General features: G+C 45.8%; 1 protein-coding gene across 2 annotated transcripts in view; it reads right to left on the bottom strand.

The window, feature by feature from the left end:
• The window catches only part of LOC134980828 (prolactin-releasing peptide receptor-like), a 152,953-nt gene that overhangs the window by 54,573 nt on the left and 76,427 nt on the right, over window positions 1–21,953 (bottom strand). The window contains exon 1 of one of the 2 annotated variants that reach the window (XM_063947803.1): window positions 5,050–5,222. The exons of the other annotated variant lie outside the window; for it this stretch is intronic. Within the exon in view, the coding sequence (XP_063803873.1) occupies window positions 5,050–5,097 (48 nt within the window). The 5' untranslated portion in view covers window positions 5,098–5,222. Of the gene's footprint in view, window positions 1–5,049; window positions 5,223–21,953 lie in introns of those variants that run through there. 2 annotated transcript variants of the gene reach the window in all.

The raw sequence follows: 21,953 nt of genomic DNA, 5'->3' as shown, positions 1-21,953 counted from the left end.
GGAAATATGATCATGATGCAGATTAGATACAAATTTTATGGCGTGGAGGAGATTTATATAAATCTCTCAAAACTAGTGATGTGCCCAGGAAATTTTTCGGGTTTTGTGTTTTGGTTTTGGATTCGGTTCCGCGGCCGTGTTTTGGATTCGGACGCATTTTGGCAAAACCTCCCTGAAAAATTTTTGTCGGATTCCGGTGTGTTTTGGATTCGGGCATTTTTTCTTAAAAAGTCTCAAAAAACAGCTTAAATCATAGAATTTGGGGGTCATTTTGATCCCATAGTATTATTAACCTCAATAACCATAATTTCTACTCATTACCAGTCTATTCTGAACACCTCACAATATTATTTCTAGTCCTAAAATTTGCACCAAGGTCGCTGGATGGCTAAGCTAAGCGACCCAAGTGGCCGACACAAACACCTGGCCCATCTAGGAGTGGCACTGCAGTGTCAGAAAGGATGGCAGATTTAAATAATAGTCCCCAAACAGCACATGATGCAAAGAAAAAAAGAGGTGCAATGAGGTAGCTGTGTGACTAAGCTAAGCGACCCAAGTGGCCGACACATACACCTGGCCCATCTAGGAGTGGCACTGCAGTGTCATACAGGTTGGCAGATTTAAAAAATAGTCCCCAAACAGCACATGATGCAAAGAAAAAAAGAGGTGCACCAAGGTCGCTGGATGGCTAAGCTAAGCGACCAAAGTGGCCGACACAAACACCTGGCCCATCTAGGAGTGGCACTGCAGTTTTCTAGCGAGAGGATGAGTGCTTCCATCCTCATGTGAATCTGAACCACTAGCCATGAACATAGGCCAGGGCCTCAGCCGTTCCTTGCCACTCCGTGTCGTAAATGGCATATTGGCAAGTTTACGCTTCTCATCAGACGCTTTTAATTTTGATTTTTGGGTCATTTTACTGAACTTTTGTAGTATACTTGATGACACAGAGGTAGGGCAGTGGACTACTATACCGTACTGCTATATATATATATACTGGTGGTCAGCAAAATTCTGCACTGTCCTCCTACTATATAATGCGCACAACTAAAATGCAGCACAGGTATGGATGCATAGTATACTCGATGACACAGAGGTAGAGCAGTGGACTACTGTACCATACTGCTATATATATATACTGGTGGTCAGCAAAATTCTGCACTGTCCTCCTACTATATACTGCGCACAACTAAAATGCAGCAAAGGTATGGATGCATAGTAAACTTGACGACACAGAGGTAGAGCAGTGGACTACTGTACCATACTGCTATATATATATACTGGTGGTCAGCAAAATTCTGCACTGTCCTCCTACTATATACTGCGCACAACTAAAATGCAGCACAGGTATGGATGCATAGTTTACTTGACGACACAGAGGTAGAGCAGTGGACTACTGTACCATACTGCTATATATATACTGGCGGTCAGCAAAATTCTGCACTGTCCTCTTACTATATACTGCACACAACTAAAATGCAGCACAGCTATGGATGCATAGTATACTTGACGACACAGAGGTCGAGCAGTGGACTACTGTACTGTACTGCTATATATATACTGGTGGTCACAGCAAAATTCTGCACTGTCCTCCTACTATATACTACAATGCAGCACAGATATGGAGCGTATTTCAGGCAGAGAACGTAGATATTTTCAGCACACTGAGCACAGATATTTGCAAGCACACTGAGCACAGATATTTGCAGCACACTGAGCACAGATATTTGCAGCACACTGAACACAGAAACTGAGAGAATGCAGCCACGTCCTCTCGCTATCATCTCCAAAGCACGAGTGAAAATGGCGGTGACGCGCGGCTCCTTATATAGAATTCGAATCTTGCGAGAATCCGACAGCGGGATGATGACGTTCGGGCACGCTCGGGTTAACCGAGCAAGGCGGGAAGATCCGAGGCTGCCTCGGAACCGTGTAAAATGGGTGAAGTTCGGGGGAGTTCGGATACCGAGGAACCGAACCCACTCATCACTACTCAAAACCCTGTGATAAATTTAAATACAGTTATAACTATGTGAAAAAGTGGAAAACATCCATTTTCACATTAATGCATTTTAGTAAAAAATAAATACATTTATAAGTAGGCCCTCCAAAATACTACAATCATATACCATATATTAGTAAATTCAGTGCCAGTACCAACAACTACTGGCATTGTGGATCCATATCTGGGATGTTCTGTGACACTTAACTGCTTCAACTGCTTGATTTGGTTGGTTCGGATTAAAGTATCAACCAAATCAACTGCCGCAAAACCCAGGTTATTGCCAAGTTAACCCTGGTCACGGCTCAGAAGAAAATAGTTAATCCAGGTCAAGTGACCTGGGAATCAAACCCAGCTAACTGGAAGGGTGACTACTGGGAAGGACCCAGGTTAAGGGACAGTGTAAACTGGTAACCTGGGGTAATCCTGGTGGTAAGCGAAGCAGGGCGGAGAGAGCCGGGCCCGAAGCATGGCGAGCAAAGAGGGCCCACGAGGTTACATTTTGGGTCCCATGTTCTGAATCTTGCTCTCCTACCTTCTCTTGTCTATGGTCAGATGGTATTTCCCACACTTCTCTGAAGAAGATCTAGTCTCAACTAGAGATGAGCGGGTTCGGTTCCTCGGAATCCGAACCCTCCCGAACTTCACGCTTTTTACACGGGTCCGAGGCAGACTCGGTTCTTCCCGCCTTGCTCGGATAACCCGAGCGCGCCCGAACGTCATCATCCCGCTGTCGGATTCTCGCGAGGCTCGTATTCTATCGCGAGACTCGGATTCTATATAAGGAGCCGCGCGTCGCCGCCATTTTCACACGTGCATTGAGATTGATAGGGAGAGGACGTGGCTGGCGTCCTCTCCGTTTAGATAGAGAGTGAGACACTTGATTTACTGGAGCATTAGGAGTACTCAGAGAGTGCAGAGTTTTGCTGATAGTTATACTAGTGGTGACCACCAGTTTTATTTATTATTTAATATAATCCGTTCTCTGCCTGAAAAAAAACCGATACACAGTCACATACCATATCTGTGCTCAGCCTCAGTGTGCTGCATGATAATATCATCTATGTATATCTGACTGTGCTGAGTAGTGCTCACTGCTCACACAGCTTAATTGTGGGGGAGACTGGGGAGCAGTTATAGCAGGAGTACATATTTAACAGTGCACACTTTTGCTGCCAGTGTGACTGACCAGCAGTGACCACCAGTATATTGTCTGCCTGAAAAAGTTAAACACTCGTGTGGTGTTTTTTTTTTTTATTCTATAAACGCATTCTGCTGACAGTGTCCAGCAGGTCCGTCATTCATTATATTTCTATCTTCTTCATACTAGTAGTTTAGGAGTCTGCAGTGCTGACAGTGTACAGCAGGTCCGTCATCAGGGCCGGTGCTAGGGTGTCCGGCGCCTCCCTGCAAACAATAAATTTGCGCCCTCCCTCCCATATGTAAAAAAGGGACAGGGCTCGTCAAAGGGGCATGGTCTCACATGGAAGGGGCATGGCCACATAATAGTATCCCCAATTAAAATTACGCCACACAGTATCACAATCGCATTCACATTATACCACATGTAGTGCCCCTGATTCATATTGCACCAGTTAGTTGTGTACCTAATTCACATTACGATACACAGTAGTGCTCCTTATACACAATACCCACAGTAGTAGTGCCACACAAAATGCCCACAATGATAGCGTGCCTAATACATAATGCTCACAGTAGTCATGCTACACAGAACGCGCACAGTAGTCATGCCACACAGAGCGCCCACAGTAGTCGTGTCACACAGAGCGCCCACAGTAGTCGTGTCACACAGAGCGCCCACAGTAGTCGTGTCACACAGAGCGCCCACAGTAGTCGTGCCACACAGAGCGCCCACAGTAGTCGTGCCACACAGAGCGCCCACAGTAGTCGTGCCACACAGAACGCACACAGTAGTCGTGCCACACAACGCACACAGTAGTCGTGCCACACAGAGCGCCCACAGTAGTCGTGCCACACAGAGCGCCCACAGTAGTCGTGCCACACAGAACGCACACAGTAGTCGTGCCACACAACGCACACAGTAGTCGTGCCACACAGAACGCACACAGTAGTCGTGCCACACAACGCACACAGTAGTCGTGCCACACAGAGTGCACACAGTAGTCGTGCCACACAACGCACACAGTAGTCGTGCCACACAGAGCGCCCACAGTAGTCGTGCCACACAGAGCGCCCACAGTAGTCGTGCCACACAGAACGCACACAGTAGTCGTGCCACACAACGCACACAGTAGTCGTGCCACACAGAGTGCACACAGTAGTCGTGCCACACAACGCACACAGTAGTCGTGCCACACAGAGCGCCCACAGTAGTCGTGCCACACAGAACGCACACAGTAGTCGTGCCACACAGAGTGCACACAGTAGTCGTGCCACACAACGCACACAGTAGTCGTGCCACACAGAACGCACACAGTAGTCGTGCCACACAGAACGCACACAGTAGTCGTGCCACACAGAGTGCACACAGTAGTCGTGCCACACAACGCACACAGTAGTCGTGCCACACAACGCACACAGTAGTCGTGCCACACAGAACGCACACAGTAGTCGTGCCACACAGAACGCACACAGTAGTCGTGCCACACAACGCACACAGTAGTCGTGCCACACAGAGTGCACACAGTAGTCGTGCCACACAACGCACACAGTAGTCGTGTCACACAGAGCGCCCACAGTAGTCGTGCCACACAGAGCGCCCACAGCAGTAGTGATCCACAGAGAGCCCACAGTACTAGTGCCACAGTATATATATATATATATATATATATATATATATACATTCACACACATATATATATACACACAGACACAATACACAGATAGATAGATAGATAGATAGATAGATAGATAGATAGATAGATAGATAGATAGATAGATAGATATGCACACATACACACACATATATATATATATATGTGTGTATATATATTTGTCTGAGATCATAAAATTCACATTTAATTGATAACCGTAGAAAATAAAAGTTTCAAAACAGCCTATCTTACTATTGCAGACAGACAGGCTGTAACACACTCCACAGCTCTCTTGCACATTTCACTCTACTGCATGTGTCTCTCTCTCTCTCCCCGAGTCCCCCGGGGCCCCATCCTTAATCTGGCTCTGAGTGGGGTGAAGAAGGGGGTGGGGAAAGGCTTTGGTAACTTGTCCCCTGCCTCTGCCCCCTCAATCTTGTTAAACGGATAACTGTAAAAATGAAACTGAAAGTAAATTACAGCTCCCGGCAGCAAGGGCTGCTGGGAGATGTAGTTTATGTTCAGTTTCATCCCGACGGCTGCTGCACAGGGAGGGGAGCATTAGGGGGGATCGGCGCCCGGGTGACATGCCCCCCTAGCCACGGCCATGAGGAGGTCAGAGGTGGTGGAAACAGGAGGGAGGGAGCCGGAGCCGCGCTTCACGTTGCCTGCGTCTGTCATACAGTGTGACAGACGCAGCGGCAACTATTAGCCAACAGCAACAGCAGAGCAGGGAGAGCGCCTCTTCCGACCAGCGCCTCCCTGCTTTGCAGGAGCTGCTGAGTGGGTAGCGCCGGCTCTGTCCGTCATTATACAATATATACCTGTCCTGCAGTAGTGATATATATATATATTTTATATCATTATCATCCAGTCTATACTAGCAGACGCAGTACGGTAGTCCACGGCTGTAGCTACCTCTGTGTCGGCAGTCGCTCGTCCATAATTGTATACCTACCTGTGGTGGGGTTTTTTTTTTCTATCTTCTTCATACTAGTAGTTTAGGAGTCTGCAGTGCTGACAGTGTCCAGCAGGTCCGTCATTATACAATATATACCTGTCCTGCAGTAGTGATATATATATATTTTTTATATCATTATCATCCAGTCTATACTAGCAAACGCAGTACGGTAGTCCACGGCTGTAGCTACCTCTGTGTCGGCAGTCGCTCGTCCATAATTGTATACCTACCTGTGGTGGTTTTTTTTTTTCTATCTTCTTCATACTAGTAGTTTAGGAGTCTGCAGTGCTGACAGTGTCCAGCAGGTCCGTCATTATACAATATATACCTGTCCTGCAGTAGTTATATATATATATTTTTTATATCATTATCATCCAGTCTATACTAGCAGACGCAGTACGGTAGTCCACGGCTGTAGCTACCTCTGTGTCGGCAGTCGCTCGTCCATAATTGTATACCTACCTGTGGTGGGTTTTTTTTTTTTATCTTCTTCATACTAGTAGTTTAGGAGTCTGCAGTGCTGACAGTGTCCAGCAGGTCCGTCATTATACAATATATACCTGTCCTGCAGTAGTGACATATATATATTTTTTATATCATTATCATCCAGTCTATACTAGCAGACGCAGTATGGTAGTCCACGGCTGTAGCTACCTCTGTGTCGGCAGTCGCTCGTCCATAATTGTATACCTACCTGTGGTGGTTTTTTTTTTTTCTATCTTCTTCATACTAGTAGTTTAGGAGTCTGCAGTGCTGACAGTGTCCAGCAGGTCCGTCATTATACAATATATACCTGTCCTGCAGTAGTGATATATATATATTTTTTATATCATTATCATCCAGTCTATACTAGCAGACGCAGTACGGTAGTCCACGGCTGTAGCTACCTCTGTGTCGGCAGTCGCTCGTCCATAATTGTATACCTACCTGTGGTGGGTTTTTTCTTTCTATCTTCTTCATACTAGTAGTTTAGGAGTCTGCAGTGCTGACAGTGTCCAGCAGGTCCGTCATTATACAATATATACCTGTCCTGTAGTAGTGATATATATATATATTTTTTATATCATTATCATCCAGTCTATACTAGCAGACGCAGTACGGTAGTCCACGGCTGTAGCTACCTCTGTGTCGGCAGTCGCTCATCATCCATAAGTATACTAGTATCCATCCATCTCCATTGTTTACCTGAGGTGCCTTTTAGTTGTGCCTATTAAAATATGGAGAACAAAAATGTTGAGTTTCCAAAAATAGGGAAAGATCAAGATCCACTTCCACCTCGTGCTGAAGCTGCTGCCACTAGTCATGGCCGAGACGATGAAATGCCATCAACGTCGTCTGCCAAGGCCGATGCCCGATGTCATAGTACAGAGCATGTAAAATCCAAAACACCAAATATCAGTAAAAAAAGGACTCAAAAATCTAAAATAAAATCGTCGGAGGAGAAGCGTAAACTTGCCAATATGCCATTTACCACACGGAGTGGCAAGGAACGGCTGAGGCCCTGGCCTATGTTCATGGCTAGTGGTTCAGCTTCACATGAGGATGGAAGCACTCAGCCTCTCGCTAGAAAAATGAAAAGACTTAAGCTGGCAAAAGCACAGCAAAGAACTGTGCGTTCTTCGAAATCACAAATCCACAAGGAGAGTCCAATTGTGTCGGTTGCGATGCCTGACCTTCCCAACACTGGACATGAGCATGCGCCTTCCACCATTTGCACGCCCCCTGCAAGTGCTGGAAGGAGCACCCGCAGTCCAGTTCCTGATAGTCAGATTGAAGATGTCGGTGTTGAAGTACACCAGGATGAGGAGGATATGGGTGTTGCTGGCGCTGGGGAGGAAATTAACCAGGAGGATTCTGATGGTGAGGTGGTTTGTTTAAGTCAGGCACCCGGGGAGACACCTGTTGTCCGTGGGAGGAATATGGCCATTGACATGCCTGGTGAAAATACAAAAAAAATCAGCTCTTCGGTGTGGAAGTATTTCAACAGAAATGCGGACAACATTTGTCAAGCCGTGTGTTGCCTTTGTCAAGCTGTAATAAGTAGGGGTAAGGACGTTAACCACCTCGGAACATCCTCCCTTATACGTCACCTGCAGCGCATTCATCATAAGTCAGTGACAAGTTCAAAAACTTTGGGCGACAGCGGAAGCAGTCCACTGACCAGTAAATCCCTTCCTCTTGTAACCAAGCTCACGCAAACCACCCCACCAACTCCCTCAGTGTCAATTTCCTCCTTCCCCAGGAATGCCAATAGTCCTGCAGGCCATGTCACTGGCAATTCTGACGAGTCCTCTCCTGCCTGGGATTCCTCCGATGCATCCTTGCGTGTAACGCCTACTGCTGCTGGCGCTGCTGTTGTTGCTGCTGGGAGTCGATGGTCATCCCAGAGGGGAAGTCGTAAGACCACTTTTACTACTTCCACCAAGCAATTGACTGTCCAACAGTCCTTTGCGAGGAAGATGAAATATCACAGCAGTCATCCTGCTGCAAAGCGGATAACTGAGGCCTTGGCATCCTGGGCGGTGAGAACCGTGGTTCCGGTATCCATCATTACTGCAGAGCCAACTATAGACTTGTTTGAGGTACTGTGTCCCCGGTACCAAATACCATCTAGGTTCCATTTCTCTAGGCAGGCGATACCGAAAATGTACACAGACCTCAGAAAAAGACTCACCAGTGTCCTAAAAAATGCAGTTGTACCCAATGTCCACTTAACCACGGACATGTGGACAAGTGGAGCAGGGCAGACTGAGGACTATATGACTGTGACAGCCCACTGGGTAGATGTATGGACTCCCGCCGCAAGAACAGCAGCGGCGGCACCAGTAGCAGCATCTCGCAAATGCCAACTCTTTCCTAGGCAGGCTACGCTTTGTATCACCGCTTTCCAGAATACGCACACAGCTAAAAACCTCTTACGGCAACTGAGGAAGATCATCGCAGAATGGCTTACCCCAATTGGACTCTCCTGTGGATTTGTGGCATCGGACAACGCCAGCAATATTGTGTGTGCATTAAATATGGGCAAATTCCAGCACGTCCCATGTTTTGCACATACCTTGAATTTGGTGGTGCAGAATTATTTAAAAAACGAGAGGGGCGTGCAAGAGATGCTGTCGGTGGCCAGAAGAATTGCGGGACACTTTCGGCGTACAGGCACCACGTACAGAAGTCTGGAGCAACACCAAAAACGCCTGAACCTGCCCTGCCATCATCTGAAGCAAGAAGTGGTAACGAGGTGGAATTCAACCCTCTATATGCTTCAGAGGTTGGAGGAGCAGCAAAAGGCCATTCAAGCCTATACAACTGAGCACGATATAGGAGGTGGAATGCACCTGTCTCAAGCGCAGTGGAGAATGATTTCAACGTTGTGCAAGGTTCTGCAACCTTTTGAACTTGCCACACGTGAAGTCAGTTCAGACACTGCCAGCCTGAGTCAGGTCATTCCCCTCATCAGGCTTTTGCAGAAGAAGCTGGAGACATTGAAGGAGGAGCTAACACAGAGCGATTCCGCTAGGCATGTGGGACTTGTGGATGGAGCCTTAATTCGCTTAACAAGGATTCACGGGTGGACAATCTGTTGAAATCAGAGCACTACATTTTGGCCACCGTGCTCGATCCTAGATTTAAAACCTACGTTGTATCTCTCTTTCCGGCAGACACAAGTCTGCAGGGGTTCAAAGAACTGCTGGTGAGAAAATTGTCAAGTCAAGCGGAACGCGACCTGTCAACATCTCCTCCTTCACATTCTCCCGCAACTGGGGGTGCGAGGAAAAGGCTCAGAATTCCGAGCCCACCCGCTGGCGGTGATGCAGGGCAGTCTGGAGCGACTGCTGATGCTGACATCTGGTCCGGACTGAAGAACCTGCCAATGATTACGGACATGTCGTCTACTGTCACTGCATATGATTCTCTCCCCATTGAAAGAATGGTGGAGGATTATATGAGTATCCAAGTAGCATCCAAGTAGGCACGTCAGACAGTCCGTACGTATACTGGCAGGAAAAAGAGGCAATTTGGAGGCCCTTGCACAAACTGGCTTTATTCTACCTAAGTTGCCCTCCCACAAGTGTGTACTCCGAAAGAGTGTTTAGTGCCGCCGCTCACATTGTCAGCAATCGGCGTACGAGGTTACTTCCAGAAAATGTGGAGAAGATGATGTTCATTAAAATGAATTATAATCAATTCCTCCATGGAGACATTCACCAGCAGCAATTGCCTCCACAAAGTACACAGGGAGCTGTGATGGTGGATTCCAGTGGGGACGAATTGATAATCTGTGAGGAGGGGGATGTACACGGTGATGAATCGGAGGATGATGATGAGGTGGACATCTTGCCTCTGTAGAGCCAGTTTGTGCAAGGAGAGATTAATTGCTTCTTTTTTGGTGGGGGTCCAAACCAACCCGTCATTTCAGTCACAGTCGTGTGGCAGACCCTGTCACTGAAATGATGGGTTGGTTAAAGTGTGCATGTCCTGTTTATACAACATAAGGGTGGGTGGGAGGGCCCAAGGACAATTCCATCTTGCACCTCTTTTTTCTTTCATTTTTCTTTGCGTCATGTGCTGTTTGGGGAGTGTTTTTTGGAAGGGCCAGCCTGCCTGACACTGCAGTGCCACTCCTAGATGGGCCAGGTGTTTGTGTCGGCCACTAGGGTCGCTGAGCTTAGTCACACAGCTACCTCATTGTGCCTCTTTTTTTCTTTGCGTCATGTGCTGTTTGGGGAGTGTTTTTTGGAAGGGCCATCCTGCGTGACACTGCAGTGCCACTCCTAGATGGGCCAGGTGTTTGTGTCGGCCACTTGGGTCGCTGAGCTTAGTCACACAGCTACCTCATTGCGCCTCTTTTTTTCTTTGCGTCATGTGCTGTTTGGGGAGTATTTTTTGGAAGGGCCATCCTGCCTGACACTGCAGTGCCACTCCTAGATGGGCCAGGTGTTTGTGTCGGCCACTAGGGTCGCTTAGCTTACTCACACAGCTACCTCATTGCGCCTCTTTTTTTTCTTCTTTGCGTCATGTGCTGTTTGGGGAGTATTTTTTGGAAGGGCCATCCTGCCTGACACTGCAGTGCCACTCCTAGATGGGCCCGGTGTTTGTGTCGGCCACTTGGGTCGCTGAGCTTAGTCACACAGCTACCTCATTGCGCCTCTTTTTTTCTTTGCTTCATGTGCTGTTTGGGGAGTGTTTTTTGGAAGGGCCATCCTGTGTGACACTGCAGTGCCACTCCTAGATGGGCCAGGTGTTTGTGTCGGCCACTTGGGTCGCTGAGCTTAGTCATCCAGCGACCTCGGTGCAAATTTTAGGACTAAAAATAATATTGTGAGGTGTGAGGTGTTCAGAATAGACTGAAAATTAGTGGAAATTATGGTTATTGAGGTTAATAATACTTTGGGATCAAAATGACACCCAAATTCTATGATTTAAGCTGTTTTTTAGGGTTTTTTTAAAAAAACACCCGAATCCAAAACACACCCGAATCCGACAAAAAAAATTCGGTGAGGTTTTGCCAAAACGCGTTCGAACCCAAAACACGGCCGCGGAACCGAACCCAAAACCAAAACACAAAACCCGAAAAATTTCCGGTGCACATCTCTAGAGTCTGTGACAAGGGTGGTGGAGGCTGAAGAGCACACTTGCCTGTGGCTGAGCTGTCAATTTCCTACAGAATCACTCAGACCGAGGGAACTGAGGTTTATGCTGGCTGTACTTGCTGCAAATGGCTCATCACTGTCTCAAGATGGGTGCAGCATCCGCATCTCTCATCAGGCCTAGCAGTATCCTGTCTCTGGCTGCGATGTCTTAATTCCCGCTCTCCGGCACTTGGCTCCTCGGCAACACCCCACTTCTCTCCTTCAGCAGCACTACTTTTACCACCTAGCATCCTGCAGCTGTCTCCTGAACTCAGATACCACTCTGTTTCCTATTCTCCTGCCTTCCAGCACCTGCTGCCATGTCCCATAATTGTGTCCAACAAAGCTGAACCCAGAACAGCAGGTGCATAGTCGTGCTGCACAGTCACTGTGTGTGTGAGAGGCTCATGTCAAACTGAGGCAGCGACCATACCGCCTTTAGCTAGCTGCCCTATTTGGACAAGATCGCTAACATACCTGCAGGGCACTAAGTATCCTTGGGACCCCTCTAATCTTTGGGTCCCAGAACAGGTGTCCCCTTTGATCCCCCCTGTCACCAGCCCTGCTGGCAAGCAGGTTTTGCCTCCTCTGTGGTGCCATCTTACATGTGACATCTTCAGGAAAATGACACTGCACAGTGAAAGCTAGTTGAAATGGATGCTATCACTCAGCAAACAGGATAGTTTGCTTTGCAAGCATATCTGCAACCTGATGCACCCACTCCCATCCAAGATGTAATGAGCTGACAATTTTCAGTGCTGTACTTGTCATTCATCCAGGCTGGATTCTTAACAGTGCCATCAAATAAATGCCAAGGTTCCAAGTCTGCAAATGCAGGCTATCTGGATTCTTGAACTATCTTTGACCCTCCTGGATATACTGTACAATATATTGTTGAAAATTCCCAAAGGATGCATCATACCTTCTGTGATCTGCACCCCACTTTACACAGGCTTCTAAAGGGTATATTGATGTAATTGACCCAGTACTTGCAAAAATAGTACAATGCACTTTGCATGCAGGACTTATCCCTGAACCACTAAAGGAAGCAATAGTTGAAAAAAAAAAAATAATGAATTAGATCTATTATGATTATTATTAGTAGGGTGTTTATGAATTTTCAGGAGAGAAAATAAATTTCCGTACAGTATGTGGATTCATCAAATACAAATAGAAATATAAGAAGCGCTAACAATTTTTCAGTCCAATTAGTGTAGTCTATGGTGTAAAATAACATATTCAATAAAATAACAATGTGATATTCAAAAAACGCAAAAAAATCAGCAAATTTAGCATATAATATTTCAGTAGCTCATAACCATATAGTACGCAAGCATACATTTAAGTTCATATTAAATGCATGTTCCTATAAAAACAATCATAATGCAATATGTTCAATACAGTTCATGTAAATGCAAAGCTGTCAATGCAGTGGTGGGTACTTTAAAAAGGAGCTTGTAAACCGGCAAAAAAAGTTTCTCCAATATAAAATGATGGATGATAGAGGAAATGTCTGAAAGGGGTTCAGCCTCTGGTATAGGTGTTGGTCCACCTCCTCCCATAGAAATATTATTTTTGAGGTGGAATTGAAACATGTACTTCCTTGTAATAAAGCGGCAAAACATAAAAAGGCTTCTCTTACTAATCTGGGGGGGGGGGCATTTACTAAGCAGTGATAAGAGTGGAGAACTGAGCCAGTGGAGAAGTTGCCCCATCAACCAATTAGCAGCTCTGTATGATTTTATAGTATGCAAATTATAGATGTTACTTCAGTGCTGATTGGTTGCCATGGGCACTTCTCCACTGGCTCACTTCCCCACTCTTATCACTGCTTAGTAAATGTCTCCCTATGTCTGGAGAATAAACTCTACACTATTTTACTAGAAGCATATAATAGAGAAGGTTTTACAAGTTTTATACTTAAGCATAATAAATGTAATTTATTGATGCTGCCTCCATCATGTAAGCATATCTATATTCCATGACCACACGTTTTTTAATTTCAGGAGATAAATAAACGGGAGGCAATCATGTTGCCGGCTTTCGGGATCCCAGCAGTCAGGATACTGATGCAGGAATCCTAACACCCAGTGAAATGCCAGCGGTCAAAATCCCGACCACTGTCCGGATCCCACACTTGGGTGGGGGTCCACGCCAGCACCACAGGGGGAATAGATTAGTGTGGTGACTGGAGGTCACTACTGGACCCGAAAAGTGGCGAGTGCACCGGGCTTGAAGAGTAACTAGTGAAGTTCAAGTACAGTAATAGAGTCATTTGTGGTACCCCTAGGATAGTATGTGGTACCTCATTAGGTTATCAACTTGTATGTAAATTATATATCTGTTTTATATTGTATAGTTATTGTGTGTCTGTTTGACTGCTATAAATGTTTTTTTTTATTATAAATTTCATGTATATGTCATTCTTTCACAAAATGTAGATGAGGTTTACAGGTGGCCAGTCAAGGCTGCTGTGTCGCACTGGGGCTTTTAATAGGATGGGGAGCCCTACCTGCACTTTAAGCCTAATTCATGTTTAAATGCAGTGGCCATTTATTACATAATGCAATGATGTTTCTGCATTCAATGGTGAATATAACAGCAGTGCACATGCGTGAGCGATAATTTGCAAATACATATGCAAGTGCATACACAATGCATAGATCTGATACACGAGCTACAGGTATGTCATAGGGGTATATCAGGGTGTGTCCGAGGAGTGGCTGAAATTGTATTGCAAAAAATAGGCATAAGCAGGCACGTGTGGTGGGCTGGACCTACCATATGTATTTGCAATTACAAACTTACACACATAAATCAAGACCTACAGAGAGATTTTGTCTGTGTAGCTGTGGGCCTACATTGGTGATAAACCCCTGGTGTCCCCCAGCACACCGAGCTGTACCTGTACCAAGACATTAAATACTATCTATCTATCTATCTATCTATCTATCTATCTATCTATCTATCTATAATAGAAATCCAGAGGTCTTAGTTACATACAGTTTGCAATCGTATGATAAGCCGCCAGGCCCCGACAAGGCTCCTCTGATGCTGGTGGCCCCCAACTCTAGGTCTGGGCCCGGGGTGTAGACTACCCCCTCCCTTTCATGCACCTGAATTGTATTTCCTAATTGATTTGAGCAACGTACATTTTGTTCTGTTAGCTGTTTGCCTACGTCAGGGGTGGATTGGGATGGAAAACCAATATGGGAAATTTTTGGAAGTAGCCCAAATGGTCTGTTAAAGTGGTAAGGTTACATAGTAACACAGTAACATAGTTTATAAGGTTGAAAAAAGACAATTTGTCCAGCAAGTTCAACCTGTTAGTGATCTCCTGCACTGTAATATTTTTTAAATTATTTTAACTGCTGTAAATGCTTAGCCGTTATGTCAATTCCTTTTTTATTTTTTATTTATTTTATTTTAATAATATAGTGCATGATTTACCCACCATAACCCTGTATATTCTTATGCATTAGGAAATTACCTAGCCCATTCTTAAAAGTAATGACAGAGTCTGCCATTACTACTCTCTCAGGCAGGGAATTCCAAATACGTATTGTCCTTACTGTGAAGACACCTTTCCGTCTCTGTGTGCAAAATTCCCTTTCCTCTAACCTAAGCGGGTGTCCACGTGTCCTTTGTGATGATCTTACCAAAAACAATTCCCCCACTAGCTTTGTGTATATAAAACTTATATATTTGTAAATGTTAATAATGTCCCCTCTTAATCTTTTTTTCCCAATGTAAACATGCCTAGCAAGCATTTCCTCGTATTTTAGTGTCTCCATCCCCTTAATCAATTTGGTCGCCCATCTCTGAACCTTTTCTAGTTCCATGATATCCTTCTTGTAGTATGGTGCACATAACTGTGCACAGTATTTGAGATGTGGCCTCACTACTGATTTATATAATGGGAGTATAACACTCTCATCCCTTGCATCAATTCCCCGCTGTATGCATGCACCTTGTTTGCCTTTTTTGCTGCATTCCTACTTTGGGTACTACTGCTCAGTTTGTTATCTATGTGAACAGCTAAATCTTTTTCCAGTACAGAATCCCCTAGTTGTTTCCCATTTAGTATGAAGGTAGTAATTTTGTTCTTACTACCACCACAGTGAATTACCTTACATTTGTCTACATTGAACTAGAGATGAGCGCCGGAAATTTTTCGGGTTTTGTGTTTTGGTTTTGGGATCGGTTCCGCGGCCGTGTTTTGGGTTCGACCGCGTTTTGGCAAAACCTCACCGAATTTTTTTTGTCGGATTCGGGTGTGTTTTGGATTCGGGTGTTTTTTTCAAAAAACACTAAAAAACAGCTTAAATCATAGAATTTGGGGGTCATTTTGATCCCAAAGTATTATTAACCTCAAAAACCATAATTTACACTCATTTTCAGTCTATTCTGAATACCTCACACCTCACAATATTATTTTTAGTCCTAAAATTTGCACCTAGGTCGCTGGATCACTAAGCTAAGCGACCCAAGTGGCCGACACAAACACCGGGCCCATCTAGGAGTGTCACTGCAGTGTCACGCAGGATGTCCCTTCCAAAAAACCCTCCCCAAACAGCACATGACGCAAAGAAAAAAAGAGGCGCAATGAGGTAGCTGTGTGAGTAAGATAAGCGACGTCTAGTGGCCGACACAAACACCGGGCCCATCTAGGAGTGGCACTGCAGTGTCACGCAGGATGTCCCTTCCAAAAAACCCTCCCCAAACAGCACATGACGCAAAGAAAAAAAGAGGCGCAATGAGGTAGCTATGTGAGTAAGATAAGCGACCCTAGTGGCCGACACAAACACCGGGCCCATCTAGGAGTGGCACTGCAGTGTCACGCAGGATGGCCCTTCCAAAAAACCCTCCCCAAACAGCACATGACGCAAAGAAAAATTAAAGAAAAAGAGGTGCAAGATGGAATTGTCCTTGGGCCCTCCCACCCACCCTTATGTTGTATAAACAGGACATGCACACTTTAACCAACCCATCATTTCAGTGACAGGGTCTGCCACACGACTGTGACTGATATGACGGGTTGGTTTGGACCCCCACCAAAAAAGAAGCAATTAATCTCTCCTTGCACAAACTGGCTCTACAGAGGCAAGATGTCCACCTCATCATCATCCTCCGATATATCACCGTGTACATCCCCCTCCTCACAGATTATCAATTCGTCCCCACTGGAATCCACCATCTCAGCTCCCTGTGTACTTTGTGGAGGCAATTGCTGCTGGTCAATGTCTCCGCGGAGGAATTGATTATAATTCATTTTAATGAACATCATCTTCTCCACATTTTCTGGATGTAACCTCGTACGCCGATTGCTGACAAGGTGAGCAGCGGCACTAAACACTCTTTCGGAGTACACACTTGTGGGAGGGCAACTTAGGTAGAATAAAGCCAGTTTGTGCAAGGGCCTCCAAATTGCCTCTTTTTCCTGCCAGTATAAGTACGGACTGTGTGACATGCCTACTTGGATGCGGTCACTCATATAATCCTCCACCATTCTTTCAATGTTGAGAGAATCATATGCAGTGACAGTAGACGACATGTCCGTAATCGTTGTCAGGTCCTTCAGTCCGGACCAGATGTCAGCATCAGCAGTCGCTCCAGACTGCCCTGCATCACCGCCAGCGGGTGGGCTCGGAATTCTGAGCCTTTTCCTCGCACCCCCAGTTGCGGGAGAATGTGAAGGAGGAGATGTTGACAGGTCGCGTTCCGCTTGACTTGACAATTTTCTCACCAGCAGGTCTTTCAACCCCAGCAGACTTGTGTCTGCCGGAAAGAGAGATCCAAGGTAGGCTTTAAATCTAGGATCGAGCACGGTGGCCAAAATGTAGTGCTCTGATTTCAACAGATTGACCACCCGTGAATCCTTGTTAAGCGAATTAAGGGCTCCATCCACAAGTCCCACATGCCTAGCGGAATCGCTCCGTGTTAGCTCCTCCTTCAATGTCTCCAGCTTCTTCTGCAAAAGCCTGATGAGGGGAATGACCTGACTCAGGCTGGCAGTGTCTGAACTGACTTCACGTGTGGCAAGTTCAAAGGGCATCAGAACCTTGCACAACGTTGAAATCATTCTCCACTGCGCTTGAGACAGGTGCATTCCACCTCCTATATCGTGCTCAATTGTATAGGCTTGAATGGCCTTTTGCTGCTCCTCCAACCTCTGAAGCATATAGAGGGTTGAATTCCACCTCGTTACCACTTCTTGCTTCAGATGATGGCAGGGCAGGTTCAATAGTTTTTGGTGGTGCTCCAGTCTTCTGTACGTGGTGCCTGTACGCCGAAAGTGTCCCGCAATTCTTCTGGCCACCGACAGCATCTCTTGCACGCCCCTGTCGTTTTTTAAAAAATTCTGCACCACCAAATTCAAGGTATGTGCAAAACATGGGACGTGCTGGAATTTGCCCATATTTAATGCACACACAATATTGCTGGCGTTGTCCGATGCCACAAATCCACAGGAGAGTCCAATTGGGGTAAGCCATTCCGCGATGATCTTCCTCAGTTGCCGTAAGAGGTTTTCAGCTGTGTGCGTATTCTGGAAACCGGTGATACAAAGCGTAGCCTGCCTAGGAAAGAGTTGGCGTTTGCGAGATGCTGCTACTGGTGCCGCCGCTGCTGTTCTTGCGGCGGGAGTCCATACATCTACCCAGTGGGCTGTCACAGTCATATAGTCCTGACCCTGCCCTGCTCCACTTGTCCACATGTCCGTGGTTAAGTGGACATTGGGTACAACTGCATTTTTTAGGACACTGGTGAGTCTTTTTCTGACGTCCGTGTACATTCTCGGTATCGCCTGCCTAGAGAAGTGGAACCTAGATGGTATTTGGTAACGGGGGCACACTGCCTCAATAAATTGTCTAGTTCCCTGTGAACTAACGGCGGATACCGGACGCACGTCTAACACCAACATAGTTGTCAAGGCCTCAGTTATCCGCTTTGCAGCAGGATGACTGCTGTGATATTTCATCTTCCTCGCAAAGGACTGTTGAACAGTCAATTGCTTACTGGAAGTAGTACAAGTGGGCTTACGACTTCCCCTCTTGGATGACCATCGACTCCCAGCAGCAACAACAGCAGCGCCAGCAGCAGTAGGCGTTACACGCAAGGATGCATCGGAGGAATCCCAGGCAGGAGAGGACTCGTCAGAATTGCCAGTGACATGGCCTGCAGGACTATTGGCATTCCTGGGGAAGGAGGAAATTGACACTGAGGGAGTTGGTGGGGTGGTTTGCGTGAGCTTGGTTACAAGAGGAAGGGATTTACTGGTCAGTGGACTGCTTCCACTGTCGCCCAAAGTTTTTGAACTTGTCACTGACTTATTATGAATGCGCTGCAGGTGACGTATAAGGGAGGATGTTCCGAGGTGGTTAACGTCCTTACCCCTACTTATTACAGCTTGACAAAGGCAACACATGGCTTGACACCTGTTGTCCGCATTTCTGTTGAAATACTTCCACACCGAAGAGCTGATTTTTTTGGTATTTTCACCAGGCATGTCAGTGGCCATATTCCTCCCACGGACAACAGGTGTCTCCCCGGGTGCCTGACTTAAACAAACCACCTCACCATCAGAATCCTCCTGGTCAATTTCCTCCCCAGCGCCAGCAACACCCATATCCTCCTCATCCTGGTGTACTTCAACACTGACATCTTCAATCTGACTATCAGGAACTGGACTGCGGGTGCTCCTTCCAGCACTTGCAGGGGGCGTGCAAATGGTGGAAGGCGCATGCTCTTCACGTCCAGTGTTGGGAAGGTCAGGCATCGCAACCGACACAATTGGACTCTCCTTGTGGATTTGGGATTTCGAAGAACGCACAGTTCTTTGCGGTGCTTTTGCCAGCTTGAGTCTTTTCAGTTTTCTAGCGAGAGGCTGAGTGCTTCCATCCTCATGTGAAGCTGAACCACTAGCCATGAACATAGGCCAGGGCCTCAGCCGTTCCTTGCCACTCCGTGTGGTAAATGGCATATTGGCAAGTTTACGCTTCTCCTCCGACAATTTTATTTTAGGTTTTGGAGTCCTTTTTTTACTGATATTTGGTGTTTTGGATTTGACATGCTCTGTACTATGACATTGGGCATCGGCCTTGGCAGACGACGTTGCTGGCATTTCATCGTCTCGGCCATGACTAGTGGCAGCAGCTTCAGCACGATGTGGAAGTGGATCTTGATCTTTCCCTAATTTTGGAACCTCAACATTTTTGTTCTCCATATTTTAATAGGCACAACTAAAAGGCACCTCAGGTAAACAATGGAGATGGATGGATACTAGTATACAATTATGGATGGACTGCCGAGTGCCGACACAGAGGTAGCTACAGCCGTGGACTACCGTACTGTACTGTGTCTGCTGCTAATATAGACTGGTTGATAATGAGATGTAGTATGTATAAAGAAGAAAGAAAAAAAAAACCACGGGTTGGTGGTATACAATTATGGATGGACTGCCGAGTGCCGACACAGAGGTAGCTACAGCCGTGGACTACCGTACTGTACTTTGTCTGCTGCTAATATAGACTGGTTGATAATGAGATGTAGTATGTATAAAGAAGAAAGAAAAAAAAAACCACGGGTAGGTGGTATACAATTATGGATGGACTGCCGAGTGCCGACACAGAGGTAGCTACAGCCGTGGACTACCGTACTGTACTGTGTCTGCTGCTAATATAGACTGGTTGATAATGAGATGTAGTATGTATAAAGAAGAAAGAAAAAAAAAACACGGGTAGGTGGTATACAATTATGGATGGACTGCCGAGTGCCGACACAGAGGTAGCTACAGCCGTGGACTACCGTACTGTACTGTGTCTGCTGCTAATATAGACTGGATGATAATGAGATGTAGTATGTATAAAGAAGAAAGAAAAAAAAAACCACGAGTAGGTGGTATACAATTATGGATGGACTGCCGAGTGCCGACACAGAGGTAGCTACAGCCGTGGACTACCGTACTGTACTGTGTCTGCTGCTAATATAGACTGGATGATAATGAGATGTAGTATGTATAAAGAAGAAAGAAAAAAAAAACCACGGGTAGGTGGTATACAATTATGGATGGACTGCCGAGTGCCGACACAGAGGTAGCTACAGCCGTGAACTACCGTACTGTGTCTGCTGCTAATATAGACTGGTTGATAATGAGATGTAGTATGTATAAAGAAGAAAGAAAAAAAAAACCACGGGTAGGTGGTATACAATTATGGATGGACTGCCGAGTGCCGACACAGAGGTAGCTACAGCCGTGGACTACCGTACTGTACTGTGTCTGCTGCTAATATAGACTGGATGATAATGAGATGTAGTATGTATAAAAAAGAAAGAAAAATAAAAACCACGGGTAGGTGGTATACAATTATGGATGGACTGCCGAGTGCCGACACAGAGGTAGCTACAGCCGTGAACTACTGTACTGTGTCTGCTGCTAATATAGACTGGTTGATAATGAGATGTAGTATGTATAAAGAAGAAAGAAAAAAAAAACCACGGGTAGGTGGTATACAATTATGGATGGACTGCCGAGTGCCGACACAGAGGTAGCTACAGCCGTGGACTACCGTACTGTACTGTGTCTGCTGCTAATATAGACTGGATGATAATGAGATGTAGTATGTATAAAGAAGAAAGAAAAAAAAAACCACGGTTAGGTGGTATACAATTATGGATGGACTGCCGAGTGCCGACACAGAGGTAGCTACAGCCGTGGACTACCGTACTGTACTGTGTCTGCTGCTAATATAGACTGGATGATAATGAGATGTAGTATGTATAAAGAAGAAAGAAAAAAAAACCACGGGTAGGTGGTATACAATTATGGATGGACTGCCGAGTGCCGACACAGAGGTAGCTACAGCCGTGAACTACCGTACTGTGTCTGCTGCTAGTGTAGACTGGATGATAAATAATGATATAAAAAATATATATATATCACTACTGCAGCCGGACAGGTATATATTATATAATGACGGACCTGCTGGACACTGTCTGTCAGCAGAATGAGTTTTTTAATTTTTATAGAATAAAAAAACACCACACAAGTCACACGACGAGTGTACTTTTTCAGGCAGACATTCAATCACAATATACTATACTGGTGGTCAGTGTGGTCAGGTCACTGGTCACAGTGGTCAGTGGTCAGTCACACTGGCAGTGGCACTCTGGCAGCAAAAGTGTGCACTGTTTAATATGTACTCCTGGCTCCTGCTATAACCTATAACTGCTCCCCAGTCTCCCCCACAATTAAGCTGTGTGAGCACAGTCAGATATTATACATAGATGATGCAGCACACTGGGCTGAGCACAGATATGGTATGTGAGTGTGACTGAGTCACTGTGTATCGTTTTTTTCAGGCAGAGAACAAGAACAGAACGGATTATTAAATAATAATAAATTATAAAACTGCACTGGTGGTCAGGTCACTGGTCATCAGTCACTAGTATAACTCCTCCTAAGCTCCAGTAAGTAAATGAAGTGTCTCACTCTCACTCTCCTATCTATTTTAATTTCTAAACGGAGAGGACGCCAGCCACGTCCTCTCCCTATCAATCTCAATGCA

This window comes from Pseudophryne corroboree, chromosome 12 (assembly GCF_028390025.1).
Source record: "Pseudophryne corroboree isolate aPseCor3 chromosome 12, aPseCor3.hap2, whole genome shotgun sequence".
Taxonomy (NCBI): Eukaryota; Metazoa; Chordata; class Amphibia; order Anura; family Myobatrachidae; genus Pseudophryne; species Pseudophryne corroboree.
This window is presented reverse-complemented; position numbering and strand designations above follow the sequence as displayed.